Here is a 15,614-nt window from a genome sequence, read left to right on the forward strand (position 1 = left end):
ACCGCCGGGGGAGGGGGCAGGCAGGGGGTGAAGCGTGTGTGTGCGTGTGTGCTGTGTTGTTGACGACGGTGTTTTTAACCCTTAGATGGTCTCTAGCGAGCCGTTGCTGCTGCCTGTGTCACTGGAGGGCGAGTTCTCCAATAGCATGAAGGAGATGATCGGCGGCTGCTGCGTGTGCTCCGACGAGAGGGGCTGGGCCGAGAACCCGCTTGTCTACTGCGACGGGCACGGCTGCAATGTCGCAGTGCATCAAGGTGAGTAGGCAGGCGAGTGCCAGCTCACCCGCTCTGGCCTCCGGCCTCGCTACTTCCTTCTCGATGCTCCCTGTCCTCTTCCCTTGGGCCTACTTCCCCCCCTTATCCCCCCCTTGGCCGTTTTTCTCCCCTTCTCTCCTTCCCCCCTCCCAGCTCCTTCTTGTCACCCATGAAGCCTATTTCCCTGTTTCTAGGGCCACGTGCTTTCTGGTCTGCCCTACCCTGTCACCCTCTGTCCTTCCAGTCTGTCTGTCTTTTCCCTCATGGGAGACTTCCTATATTATGACTACGAGAAAGGAAGAACCCCGCTTCCAGTTTTTTTTCCCTTTCTCCTCCCCTTGTACCACTTCTGTGTTTGTGCTTTCCAGTCCACTTTTGCACCCTGTTAACAACCTCGGCTGCAGCAGTCCAAAGACTACCTAAAACTCCTTTCCTTCTTTGTGGAACTTCTTACAGCAACAATTGCCAGAATAGAGATTAGTATTTCTTTCTTGCTATACGCGATGCCTGTTGTCCCTGCCTTTCCCAAGTTAGAAAAAATTACTTGAGGGGCAGCCAGTAGGCGAGGAGGGTTTAGGACTGCAAGAGCGCGGTGTGTAGGAAAGAGTTAGCTGTCATGTGATTTCTTCCTCTGCCTGCCTTTCCTTGAATGTCATTTGGCTGATGTTTCCTGGTAGATGAAGAGACTTCCTGTTGTGGTTCTGCAGGGGGAGGGTGCTAGTCGGAATGGCTGATGCTGGATTTGTTTGGATTAGTGGAGGCTGGTTGGTTGGTTTCCAGCTCAGCTCAGGAGCTGGCACGTTCCCTCTGTGTGTGATTGTTTTGTTTCTGTCAGTGGGTTGACCCTTCTTGTGAGAGCGGAGAGAGAGACTGGATTCTGCTGCTTACACTGTAAGAAAGGAAGTTATGATGACTTTTGCTTTATGGTGGCAGAAATAAGGAATAAGATGGCAGTTTCTCTGTATCAGCTCCCAAGCAGTCATATGAACTGTGTGGCTGGCTCTTTGACTCCTAGACGGTGAACAAATTGGAAGAGACAGAAAATCCTAAACCCTGTTCGTTAGTCTGAATACCTAGCGCATGTGAAAATACTGCTGATGTCTGTCACATGCTTGGTCTTAAACTGTGTTGAAGATGATATAGTAACTGTTTGTTTTCAGTTTACATGCTCCTTTGTAAACTGACGAGAAATAATGAGAGATAGTAATAATTTAAGGAGATCTGCAAAAGAGTTCAGTTATTCTTGTTAATGTTGGATTGGACGCAGAGGGGAGCTGACAGGATCTGTGAAATTAGCCTGGTTTTGAATCAGTTTTCTGTTGTCTTAAGAGCTGAGTAATGTTAAAAAGTAAGTTAACTCTGCTTTTGTGGAGTTTTAGGATCATGAAAAAGAACACTAAAACATGAATACTTTTAGAAGTCATGCCTGAACCAGCTATTACTTTTGTGTTATCTTGGGCATCTTCCTTTGCATCTAGAGCCTTGCTAATATTTTCATTGAAAGAATTTGACGATAGCAGCAGTTGGAGCTGAAATGGTGGGAACAACAAAAGTCTATTTTAGGAAGTATTCCTGATACAGAGACACACGTCAGTAAATTAGATACAAGAATATTGAACTTTTTTTTTCTTTTTTCTTAAGGCAAGGTCCAAATCTGAATTTGAATCTGGCAGGAAGGGTGCAAAGTACTGCTTCTTCTAAATCCAGATGCTGTTGTAGAGGTCTTAAGAAAAGAAGAACTGTATGTTTTGATTTACTGTATCATTGATATTTTATGTTTTGGGTTTGATACGTCATGTGAAGGTGGTAGAGGAAGTGTGTCCGCTCTTTTTGTAGTCTTTCTGTAGTAAAAGTAGTAGTCCTCATGGTTAAAGCTGATGGTCCTTATTTGAAGTTCAGACAGCAGTATTACCTATAAGAATGTATTAACTGCATTTTTTGTTATTATTTTTAGTTCAGAAGAAACTTCTTTATAAGTATAAAGTCATTGTCAAGTTGTGGAGGACAAAGTCTCTTCATGTGTTTAAAGAAGCTTTGCATAGTAGTGGAAGTATAAACCAAGGGTAGTCCTGGAACTCAATAAACAATATCACAGTGTATCAGAGCACAAACCTGTGGTGGACTTTTTTAGGCTCTAGGTGTACTCTGTTATGTTTTCAGATATAAAAGTACTTCACTTCAACTTGGTCTTTGCCCACCTCGTGTTGCCTTTGAATCTAATTGCCAGCCCTGTCTCTGAGTTGCATTCTGTAATTAGTTTCTTACTCTGCACTGTCTCTTGCTAATTTAGATGTGTGATTGCACATTTAATGTCTCCCTCTTAATTTCTAAAGAGGAATTAAAAGTCCCCCTCATCTGTGGTTAATATAGATGCCACGAAAACAAGGTGTTTCTTCTCATGTTAAAAAGCTTTATTGTACAATAGAAAGGGCTTATCAAGATAGTTTGGTCTGTCAGTACTTGGATAATGTATTTGAAAATCTGACAACTGATCTTAATATGACTACATGTATATATATATAATAGGAAATTATTTCATTGACTTTCCTTTGTAGAAGAAAAGGTGTATTAGCCAGGCACTTTTTTTACTACTATTGCATTACTGTTTTTTTTTTTTTTTTTTCTTCTTCAGGCTAGCACAAAACCAATAATATTTTTGTATATGTACTAGAAGATGCTAATTTAGTCTCAGCTTTCCTCTTAACTGTTTATTTATTATATATATTTTTTTCTAGTTACACACTTAAACCAGACTTCCTTATTTAAGTGATATATGATTGTTGGGAATTGAGATATTAAAAATATGATGTCAGATTCAGGATTATCTTTTTGAGGAAAATGTTTGGCTTTTTGATTGTTTGTTATTAGTTGTTAAACCCATACAGATATTGGAATATACTCACAGCACTTGTGTTCTTGTATTTTCATTCCCTCAGCAGTTCTTAAAGTCTCTTGATCTGTGCATTTCAAACATGAACAGTATTGCCAAATTACTAAACTCTTTTTCTGTGGAATTTCTTATCAAACCCCTGTTTTTTTAGTATACTATGAAAATATAGATGACAGTCTTGCAGAGATATCTGCATGTCTCGAAATCTCTTTCCTAAGGATTTATGTTGTAGCCTGGCTATAGTTGCAACTGATCCTAGCCCTGATGCTCAGTTTAGCTTGTATTTACAGCTCCATATGAATTTTCAGGGGGAAAAAAGCAAATTTTGTATCTTTGTTCAGTTTATTATGGATTTCCTGCTTAAGACCAGTTATTTTACTCATAAAGAGTAAGAGAACTTGATTGTAACTAAGTGTATGAATGTCTTATAAGAAACTCGGATTTGTTAGTTGCTTTTAGTTTTCTCTTGAAGACTTTACTATAAGTGATGGGTGTTTGTTATTGTGAAATGTTTTACCTGTTTTGCTGGTAAATAAATAGCAAAACAGATCACATATGAAACATTGCTGCTTTTGAATGGTTATATTATTTTTCAAGCTAATCAGTATTTTTTTTTTATTTCACAAATTTTGCATAAATTTTTAAGTGGAAGCTTGTTGTACTTCATTTTGAGTACCGTTGTGATAGGATTTCATGTGCAATGTATAGATGTCAATTTGACTTACTAAAATGATGTGGGATCAACTAATACTAAGCTGTTTTTATGACATTTGTATTAGTAGTACTGTAGTGCTGCTTATGTTTGCTGAAATATTTTGTCTTGTTCAAAACAGCTTGCTATGGAATTGTTCAAGTACCCACTGGACCTTGGTTTTGCAGGAAGTGTGAATCTCAGGAAAGAGCAGCCAGAGTGGTATGTGCTTTGTTTATTAAGTAATGCTAGTTATAATGCTTGTGTGGATAATATTTACCCAAGTATCCCAGTAATAGTAGAAAATAGCTTAGCTTTCTGTCATAATTCCATCTAGATGCTATTCAGAAAGAACTGTTTGGTTTTTTTAAAGTGGAAATATATAACTGTCTCTAAGTATTCTGACAATTTCTGTGGTGTGTGTTTGGGTTTTTTTCAGTTTTTTTTTCCAACCGTTTCAAAGATTTTCTTCTTATCTATGGTGTGGGTTCTGTGTAATTTTGTCAGTTTAATACTTATATAGTTAGGTACGGAGTGGAAATAGAATCTGTGTCCAACTTTCTTTTACAGCAACTTTAGATTGCCAGTTGAAAGCTTCAGTCTAGGAACACTTAACTAATACATAGTGTTCTTAATTTCCGAATCTAATGCTTACTTGGAATGTGATACTTCTAATTGAAGAAACATTTTCTTTCTCTGTCTTTTTAATTTTTTATGGTAAATATAGGGGATTCAGATAATCCTTCTGAAAAACAACAAAAAAACCCCAACGCTTTTTTTTTTTTCTTCCTTGATTACATGAGGGTTTTTTTTGGTCAGACTTGTATGTTATTAGATCAAGCTGCAGGATATCAGGCGTTTTCAGAAAAAGACAATCACATTTCTCACTACTTGGCACTTTTTAGTTTGTGTTCCAGCAAAAGATAAAGTGAGAGTATTTAGAAAGACTAAGCTGTTCTTTTGCCTGTGAAAACATTTTTCATATAAAAACTGGAAGAGAAGGTGGTGCAGCATCTTCGGGCAGCGTGTAAACTATTTCTAACTTTCATATCTAAAGACAAATGAAGAGCCTGAGACCAAATTTTCAGTTACTGTCAGTGACTGGCAGAGTGTTTACATGAGCTGTTTGCTGTACCTATTTCCTTTTCGAATATAAAGTACTATAGAAATGGTAGGATGACTTAATGTTGGGTGAATTTTTGGCACAGGACTGAAGAATCTTGTTCCTCTACTTTTTCCCAACTTGCCACTTACGTTTTCATTATGTCCTAGTAACCTAGACTTTGTTACTCCTTCCAAAGCAGACCTGTTGGTGGGAGCAAGAAAGGATTGATTTCTATGTGCTCCCCAAATACTTGTAAACAGAAAATCAAAACCGCCGCCCTTTCTAAAGAGAGGCTTTTTCTTTCTTTTCCTGGGAAGACCATCAGCAATGTAAAGGTTTGAGAGTAGCATTTTTTAATGTTGCTGAGTTTGATATATACAGGTTGACAGCAGAGTTAAAAATACAGAGGGAGGGGGAAAAGAGATGGTAGCTAGTAGGAGGATTTTTCTGGTGCATGATAGGGAATTCTCATCAGGATTTAGGATATAGTTATTCCTGGCTTCTCCTGACACAAGGAATGAAGGAGGTCTGTACCGAGTTCTAAAATAAACAATGTCTCACTGCGTTCTGATAATTTCTTGAGTTTACCAAAGAGAATAGCTTTGATAAGCATTATACTGCTTTTCAGTGTTTGAAGTTAAGAAGGAATAGTGATGAACTTAGCTGAATTCTCTGCCCGGTGTACCCTATTCTCATTTACACCTAATGGGGTCTGTTTATGGTACAGTTCAACAAGCTGATTACTGATCTGGTTTTGAAAAAAAAAAAATCTTTCCCATTTGTAATATATCATAGGTTTAAATGGTTCTCAAGTGAAGCTTAATGGCATGTGAGGTAGAACAGATTGATAACGGTTGAAGTTTTAACAACTATGTTAGTGAGTTAGAAACATGGTGGCTGTCTCTGAGGTGTCTTGGAGAAGCCCTTAACATTTAAAAACTAAACTGAAGCTCTGACTTCGGTATGGAAACTGGAACTTCGTTTTAACCGGTTCATCAGACTCAGTTGTAATGCACTTACTTGCAAAAGCAGACCTCCTTATCATCACTGTAGGAGACTGAGGCTTAGTTTTTCTGTTGGCTTTCTTGTCTAGAAACAAAACCAGAATGAAATTAACTGTATTACATTAAACATGCTTCTACTTACTTATTTTTAATCTTTAAAAAGACCTGAGTCTTGCACTCAAGGCATATTTTTCCCTGCTGATGCTGTCTGCGTTGTGTGTTTTTTGGGGTGTGGGTTTTGGGGTGTTTTTTTTTTTTTTTAAATTTTTAAGCTGCAGTTACTGGGCAAAGAAATCCATTCTGGTAAGAGACCAGGGTTAATTGCTTGCACTAAAGTTAGTCTTGCTTTAACAACTGAAAGAAATAGACTAACTCAGGAGCATGTAACTCAAGTAGATGGGTCACCAGAGAACTTTGCTTAACAGCAGGTTGGAGCAGTTGGCTTCCCATATACTTTCAGTTGTTACACACTGAAGTCTACTGTGTTCCCTTTCTTTTGCGTGCTGCCGCTAAGCTGGTACATACTGCTTGAAAACGGTGGCTGATTTTTTTTTTTTTTTTCCAGCCACACAAGCCTCCTTGACTTCTGTGTTTTTGATAGTGAGGTGGTAGCCAGTGTCTTGGGTTTTGAATGTTCAGCTACTAGCTGGAAAGCACAGTTCCATACCTGACGAGTCATACCAAGTCTTGGCTCTAGCAGGATCATGTTTTTTTGTGTATGAGCAATTTTTGTAAACCTGAACTGTTTGGATAATGGACATATTGAGGTGTCTGGTAATTATTTGACTTACCTTATAATCATGCATACATAGTACATAATAAATAGAAGGTTGTAATCCCAGTATGCACTTTTTACAATAACTGTGTAAGGTTTTAACTATCGCTTGAAAAGTCTTAGTCTTCCCTAAATCAGCTAATTTATCTTAGCTGACCTATGGTGAGCTTGGAATGTGAATCTCTTCAAGATGGGTGGCAACTGCTCCCAGCTTTGCCTGTGTCAGCACCAGCTGTTACTACCCTGCATAGTGGGCCCTTTTGATGTCTTCACATGTACCTGAACTTCTGAATCAAAAAGCAGGGCAGATACATGTTGATGTAGGAAAAAGTAACATTAGAGTCCGTGTGAGGATGTGTACATATGGAGTAGTATGTAAAGGACTTTGGGCCCTGGCTTGGGAAATTGGATGGTGCATATATGTTGTCCAGGGGCTGATAGTACAGGTATCCAAAGAGAGACTAGAGAAGCTAAGTTTAGGAATTATAGCACAACTGTTGTTCAAAAAGACTTTTTTCTCCATCATACTGTTATGTGCCAAACACTTTTTTTGATGATCTTATTTTAAGAATGATTTAATTATAGTATATAGTGGGGTACAAATAGACAATGTGCTTATGGTTTACTACTATTCATGCTTATCATGAAGGGAGCTGGAATAATCCATGTGATAGAGATACAAGGCAGCACAGAGGCATCCAACACTTGCACAGTTAGCTTGGTCGGGCTTATTAGCTACGTGTAGATGCTGGTCCTTGTGAATCCAACTCGATTCAGAGAGACCAGGAGATCTCAGTACTGAACTTCAGTGTTAGGAATTCTAGGAGTTTTACTACCTCAAGCACAGCTCAGCTTGTACGTGTGAAGTCAGATTGCTTACAGGATTGCAAGTGAATTAATATACTGTTGATCTGTTTCACTGGAATATGTATATTATAAGCCTGTCATTGTGTCTGGAAGAATCAGTTTGGACTTGGTACAAATTACTCTAACGTCGTAAAGGTGGTGTCTTCTCCACTTGGCATTTCTGTGTTAGTGTTTTTTTTTTTTTTTTGATGGGGTGGCATATGAAGTTGAATGCAGTACTGGCCCAGAACTGAGTCGGCACATTTGCGCGACACTGCAGCTGGTCTAATAAGCCACCTGGATTTTAGTCCTGGGGAATGTGTTGAGGGGGCTGTGACTCCCTGTGGAACTAACCACATAAGATTTGAGATAGTATTCATCTGGATCTCAGCTGAATCTAGCGTAACTGGAGTCTCTGCACTTGCACATGTGTTTCTCGGAACTCGGTGTGGAGACAGAAAGACTGTCATTGCAGAGTCAGTTTAGATCATACAGTACTTAATACTTAAGGATTCAGAGCTGTAGAAATGCAGCTATACTGTTTACCTCCAAAGCCAGTTCAGGTACATTGTGCTCTTGTAGTGATAGGTTCCTGCTAGTTATCCTGCCAGACCTGAGCTGTTCCTGCGTCTGCTGCACAGATGATCCACAGTCTGAATGCTTGAGATTTTTTTTTTTAAATCTTTAATATAACTGGTTGTAGTTCTCCTCTCCAAGTTCCCTTTCTTAAAAAAATCTTTCATCACATGCATCTACAAGTTTGTTATTGTAGAGTTGCTCATAGGAGTTGTATGATGTATCCATAGTTTAACACCCCACTCCCAGTGTTTAATGTGGTATAAAATAACCATAGGTGTAGTATTAGTTGCCTTTTGCCCCAACAGAAGGCGGCAAAGAAGGAGGAAATAGGAATGTAGGCTTTTGATATGCAGATAGGTTTGTGATCAGAGCTCTGACAGCTCTGGCTCAACAGGCTGCCTCCAGGGCAATGGGATCTCTGTGCCTCTGCTTAGAATCAGTTTTGCTGTGGTTATTACAGCTGTATCTGTAAACTAGAATGCACGTTGATAAATATGGTCATGATAGAGGTGAACTAAACTTAATTTTAGAAGAAGGAAAACTTGCTCGTTTCTTTTTTTCTTCCATTTGAAATACTGGCCACCAAATTATTCAGGACTAATATACGATGCATTCTCTTCGAAGGTATCTCTTGAAATAATTCTTAAATAAATTTTGAAATTAATATTTTTTTAATGTGTATCCGTAATTTTCCTTAAAGGACATTTTATATAAGAATATTACTACAACTACTTTTAAGAATACTATAACAAGTAGTAGGAAAATTGCTTTAGCTTTGAGCATACAACAGAAAGATTGACCTATGTGCTTTTGCTATTTGTGTGGCTTTTATACAGCAGTAGAATAGTAAACTTCTAAATAAGAGAAGGAGAAGTGACTGTAAAATACAAATTGCTAGTAGATTTTTAAAATAAATATGCGAAACTACTACTTATTAACAATATCATCCTGCTTCCCCCCCTCCCTCCCCCCCCCCCCACACAAAAAAAAAAACCAAACACCAGACCGACACCACAGTCCTGTCTCTTATGATTGGCTGTGCAGTCTGGAAGGCAGTGAATGTTTGTTTGTAGCTGGATAACTGGAATAAAAAGTCTGCCTAAAGATACTTAGGCACAGTGTGTGAAACAACTTCTTTTATTCTGAAATGCTATTGAGTGATGTGTGTTTCTTGTCCATTACATAGATGCGTGAGTGTTGTTTGCTTTGCATTTCATGAGTAGGAGAAAATATTTTTTCCTGTTCAGATTTTTTTTGTATATGTAGTGATTACAGACCCATAACCTTATTGCACTGCGTCTCAAAAGATGACAGAATTGCTTAGGATTGCATGGTGTCTGGCCATCAAGGTTAGTAGTACAAGCGGCAGAAGGTGCTGCAGAAGTGCAGTATAGTTTCTGTGCATCTTCCTATCCAACGGGTGAACTGAGCCTTATGCACTATATTGTGTGCTGTGCATATCAAAGTGGGAACATTAATGCTATTTCTGATTGTGCTGCCTTCATGCTTTTTTTTATGTGTTGCATTTTTCCCTGCTTGTATGCATACTTGCTACTTGGTTTCTAAATACACAGCTGAGTTCATAAACTTATTTGAAGCACTCCATTACAGCAGAAATGGTCTGCTAATTTTTTTTCCTAGTTTTGTTTAGCTGCAGTTTACCTAAATGTACACCTTATTTGTGCAGTAATTTATAATTATATTATGCTAAATATGGATACATAGAGTATTCAGGCTTTAAAACACAGTGTAAAATAATTTCATCACTCAAGTACTACTTGATCAAATTTTTTTAACATAGGTATCAATATCACAGGTACTTTAGTAAATGCTCTAAAGGTTCTGTGGCAGAATTACTAACCAAAGTGAGACTAGAGCAAAACATTTTCCATTACAGGAATTGCTTAATTCTTACGCAGAAATGTTTTGTGCCTGTTAGTTTCATTGCTAGACTGTTAAATCACTGGCAGAAGAAGTCTCTGAAGTAAGCAAGGAGCTCCTTAACTGCAAGGAGCCTTAAAATGCATGCCAGCATTTTATACCTAGGAATTTTTAGGGTACAGCTGTGGTATGTTGCAGGGAGACACTGAAGTGAATCATTGCACACTGTGTTTTCTTCAGCTAGATTGAATTGGGTCAGTAGTATACTTTCAGCCTGATAACAAAAGCTTGGGTGTTTATTTGGAAATCTAGCCCAACATGACAGGTATTTCTCATAGCCTTCTGATGCTTTCCATTAAAGATCAATGTGTGAATCTTAAACTTTGTGTATATCTATAATTTGGATTCCTGCAACATCTATCAGGGCTTACTAGTTTTACGTATGTAGTGGGAGGTTTATGGCTTTGGAGTTCTGAAGTTGGAGTAGCCAGATCTTGATACATGCTGTGTGTCATCAGTATGTTGCATTGTACTCTACATAACCTCTCTTCTAGTTACCTTACATGTATTGAGTAAAAGTATGACTAAATGTCACCTGTAGTACGTACTGACTGGATGGTCTTGGAAGAATGCTGATTTGCATGTTGAGTGCCTCTAATCTTCTTGTCATAGTCTGTAAATCTGTAGTAGATGTTTTTGACAGAGCTAACTGAATCTGCATATATTTTTATCTGATGCCTTGATAGAGAGAAGTAGGTCGAGTCTCTTTAATTTATCCAGGTATAAACCCCAAAATGCTTCAGGTAGTCAGTCTGTTTTTCTCTTACCTGTCAACTGTCTGCTTTAAAAAAAAGTTCTCTCCTTCTCCTGGGACAGATGACTGAATAGAGATGGGGCAGAGATTTGGCAAATTTGTCAGCATCAAGAAATGATTATTTTAAGATGGAGATGACTTAATTTCTTAAGTTGTCAAGTTGCAGAACATAGCACTTTTGAAGAGAAGTGCTGACAGTATGCGTTCGTTTGCTCTATTAGTGGTGTCAGCCAGTTGGGGATTCTTGAAAGTGGCAGAAGATCTTTTGATTCCTGTTGGTTCTTCATTGCGGCTTATAAATACTGGAGCCTGGTGTGAATCATAGGTTAGAAGCATTGGAAATTTAGTTTGCTTCTCTTCAGGTAACCTTGGTTGAAAAATTGTGTGGTTAGCTACTTGCTGACTTCTGCTTCAAATACTTGCATGGTTGCAAGCTATCATTTATAGAGCCATTTAGATCAAAATATTGAAGGTGGGTGTTTTGTGGGTTTATAAGTAAGGTCTTAAAATACTGCAGGTTGAGACTATTGATAAGGTATATTGCTATCCAGCTGTAGTTTAGAAACTGATGAATAAGAAAATGTGGATTTGGTTTTGTAGATAGCAGTCTCTTCATTGGCTGGGCCATGTATTCCTATAGAAGCTTTTGGAAAAGGGGTTATGCAGTTCCTCCTTTTTGCTGTACTGAACAAGTGAAAAATGAAGTTTTGACTCTGGCAAGTATTATAAAGCACGGGTGTAAAAAATCAGAAGTAAACTCTAATGGGAATTTTCAAAGTACCTAAAGGGTTTTAAGGAAAAAACACCAAAGAAAAGATTAGTAAAATATCAGAGTAGAAGGGTTTGATATGAATAGATAGCCTAGGTTTGGTGTGAGTAGAGGTTCAGTAATTTCAGCAGCATCTGGGAATGCTTGTGAGTTTTATTGGACTTTCTGGAGGCTTCAAGGGCTGTGAGGATGATCTTCTCTGGTTAGTCTTTGTATGTTGGCAGTATCGGTTTTGCTTCATAGAAGGTAGTTCGAAGGGGTGAACGGAAAAATGAGATGTCACTGGGTTCTGAGGGCTGGGCTAAGTTATTGCCAGCAAATGTAGACATGGTCAGTCTGGTACGCATCCTGTTGCTGGGTCTGTTTTTGTACTAACTGCCTCTGAATTCTCATCTATTGACAGAATTTATGCCAAGATCTAAGTTACCAGTATACTGGTTTGCACCACTCTGCAAATATCTGTGGGTTTTCCTTCTTCTGGTTGTCTAATCTTGCAAAAACTGTTTCTTTGTAGGCTCTGAGGCATGCATTCTTCTGTGGATACCCTCTGATTAGCTGAATTTGAGTGAGGTTTTCTGTTAAGTATAATCTAGTTGTCTGTGGTGTAATTAGTACACTTTTATGTGTCTTTAGAATATGGTCTCTCTTTATAGAGGGAGCTATGTTTACATTGGTTGTTCAGTACCACATTTGCCTGAATCTAACACAAACTAATCACTAAAATGACCCCAAATTTTTCCGGGTTTATTAGGTGGAAAACAGAGTTCTTATTTTCAGTGTTTTCAATCCAATGTCTGTGTGTTATTTTTTTAAACTACTTTTTTTTTTTCTTTTCCCTATCAAAGAAATGGGCCAAAACACTAGGGGGAAGAGGGTCATAGAAAGAAAAGTATAAAAGGAAGATGAGAAAATGTAAGACACTTTCCTCTGGAGAAGATGGAGTACTAATGTCACACCCTTTGGGGGAGAAGGAAAATAAATAGCAAAAACGTTTTGAGCTTAGAAGATCATTTTTCATCAAAAAAGTGAATAAAGAACTTCCACTAGGTACATATAGGTAGGATGACGTATGTGCAGCATTGGCATGTCTGAAACTGTAGACATGATTTGTGACCAACTTTGTATCTAGATATCCATTTTTTTCCCAGAATTTTTACGTTTTTGACAGCAATGGGTATGTGCCTGCCAGCGTTAAATTGTTTTACATTAACCACAATAACTACCCTTATGGATGCCTTTACCCTTCTAAACCAGTTTTTTAATACAAAAGTATCTTAATATGGGTTATCTGAAGTAGTAGCATATAAGACTATCTAGCATATTCAAAGTCTATTGGATTGGGAAAGATCATTTTAGGTATGATAAAGAATATTAGAGGTGACTTCTGTATGTTTCCTTCTGCTAGCACCCAAGGGTGAGACAAAATGGGATGGAATGTTGGTGAAGGTAGGTGAAGCTGTATCACAGAACTTGGGAGATGAATACCTGGGCGCAATTGGCTGTGCTGCAGGCTTCCACAACTACTGATAAACGGGAGACAAGGTTGCTAAGAGCATCACGGACTGCCATTGGAAAGCCATTGGTTAGAAACTAACCTTCTGATCAGCTGCTTTGCTTACCTTTGTAAATCTGTCCATGTGCTTTGGGGGAGTGTGTTGAGTTAGTGTATTTTGATATATACAGAAATATCCCGTAGCATGGCATGCTGGAAAATAGATGTATTTGGAAACAAATTTGGAAGTAAAGCAATAAAATGACTTCTGCTTGGCAACTGACTCTCTTCTCCTAGGTTAATTTTAAGAAAGTCATAAGAATTTGATGGAGTGTGTGCAGGGTTTGTTTTCAGTAAAATGTGAACTAAAACTCGGAACAAAACCAAATGGATTTAACCAGTCTGTTGTTTGATTAATGATTAACAGGAGCAGCAGAATAAAATGTTTTGTATGTCAAGTTTTACCTCCTGTTGATGAAAGGATTGAAAGAGATTGAGTGTCAGGTTTCAAGAACTGTGACGCTGATTTTGTGTAACTTCCTATTTTGTTATTTGTAACTTTAAAGGTCATGTATTGCGATCTCTTAAAGTTGTTTCTTTCAGTTAAATACTGTTTGTTTGCTATTGTCAAGCAATATGAAACAGTAATTCTGTGATCAAAATGTACTTTGGATTAAAAAAAACTGTTCTGGAAGCATAGGTGTCATGCTGGGTATAGTACAGGAGGGACTGGGTATAGTTGGGAGGGAAAATAAGCTTGTAAACTAAACAGTTTGTGTATATAGGCTGATGCCTGTTAAAAAACTTGGAATATATGAATGTCAGGGAAATACCAAAACAAAATATATGTTTGTATTACTACTGAAATTAAATCAGTCTGTTTCAGGTGTGTTGTATGGTTTTTTGTTTTTGTTTGTTTGGTTTTCGTTTTTGGGGGGGATGTGTGTGGGTGTGGTGATGTTTTGGTTGTGTGGTGGTTTTTTTGGGGTTTTTTTGTTTGTTTGTTTGTTTGGTTTTTTTAGGGCCCTTGGTTGTAATTCCATGCTGGCTTATAGACAGCATAGATGATGCCACCTCCTGAACAGGGTGGTTTTATCCTTGCCATACTCCCTATCTGTGTTCCTGTTACATTTTTTTATCTGGCATTGTTCATATGGCCTTATGGAAAGATGGCTCAAAGAAGTGATTTGGCTGGGGAAAAAAAAAAAGTATTTTCTTTTTAGCTTGCTGATTAGGATTTCCATACGGTCAAATGAATGCTCTTCACAGAGCAAGGGAGGCAGTAGAAAGTGCACAGCAGGGGATGGCCAGTGATCTTTTGGCAGCAGTGTGCAATTATGTTAGCTTAAAGTGAGCCTGAAGTAAAGTCAGCTGGAACTGCAGCCTAATTTCTCAGATAACTTTTAGGAACTGTGGTCTATTTAATCTGCTGTAGATCTTCTTGTGTTATTTAGGTTAACAGGTCATATTGAGACACACAGTTTATTGCCTCATTGCAATGCTGGGAATTCAGTCCTGCAGGACTTTACTTGGTTGACAGTCATTATTCAGGTGAATGGTTCCATTGGCCTACCTTGGACCGGAATTCAGCAAATCACTTGCACAAGAATTCTTTGACCTTTGTTTTCTTATAACAGGAGACAGCATATAATGGATGTCTGCAGATGATGCTTTATGAAACTTGCTCCAAATCTACAGAACCCTGAGGGAAGAACAATGCTATATTCCTACTATTCTTTTTTTCTCCTCTCCTACTTGTATAGTCTTGTTCCCTATCTCTCTTTATCTTCCCTATCTACTATGTGTCTCTTGCTCTTTCTCTTAATTTCAACATGAATAAGGTAGTCTGTTGGATTAAATCAGCTTCTCTACGCCCTTCCTCCATTTCCAGTTGAAAAATTGGTAGAGTTAGGTTAACCAAGATGACTCCAGTAATTAGATTTGTCTAATGTTATCTATTGCTGGTTGAGGTAGCTGTTAGTCCTGGTTAAAATGGAAAGGCATATTTATCTAAAGTAGGGGAAGAAAACTTTGTGCCATAATGCAGTGGAGCCAAATTGGACTGTAACTAATTCAGTAGAGGAAGATGGCTTTATTTAGCTCCTTCTTTACTTCTCTTATTTTAGTTCTCTGGTTTTGGAACTTTTTTCTGCTGGGTATCTTTAGTGGACACCCCCATTTTTATTTTTTTTTTTAATTTTACTGTTCTTTATTTCTTCTTGGTTATTTATACTTTTTTAATAATGACAGAAAAATTTTGGTTCTTTCCCCTTCTGCATGGGCCTCCCATGCTTTTGACCACTTTAGGTCTCTGCTGGGTGACTTTTTAAAGATTGGACTCCTCAGGAGACAGAGGGTTTTTCATCAGACCCAGGCAGTCTTGTTTCACGTGGATGCTAAGGTTACAGGATCAGTCTTTTTACTTAATTAACTTGCTGTTTATGTAGCTCAGAAGTGAGTTGCGACAGTCACACTGTCAGACTGTTCCATCTACAGAACTTTGAGATTTTTTTC

The 15,614-nt window shown here is 38.1% G+C and overlaps 1 protein-coding gene across 1 annotated transcript in view; it reads left to right on the plus strand.

Moving 5' to 3' along the window:
- The first annotated feature begins 1 nt into the window (after position 1).
- MLLT10 (myeloid/lymphoid or mixed-lineage leukemia (trithorax homolog, Drosophila); translocated to, 10) overlaps positions 2 to 15,614 on the plus strand; it is a 134,426-nt gene continuing 118,813 nt past the window's right edge. The window contains exons 1-2 of the mRNA XM_009330562.1: positions 2 to 254; positions 3,978 to 4,057. Coding sequence (XP_009328837.1) covers positions 86 to 254; positions 3,978 to 4,057 — 249 coding nt within the window. The 5' untranslated portion in view covers positions 2 to 85. The remainder of the gene's footprint in view (positions 255 to 3,977; positions 4,058 to 15,614) is intronic.

This window comes from Pygoscelis adeliae, unplaced genomic scaffold, assembly GCF_000699105.1.
Source record: "Pygoscelis adeliae isolate BGI_AS28 unplaced genomic scaffold, ASM69910v1 Scaffold27, whole genome shotgun sequence".
Taxonomy (NCBI): Eukaryota; Metazoa; Chordata; class Aves; order Sphenisciformes; family Spheniscidae; genus Pygoscelis; species Pygoscelis adeliae.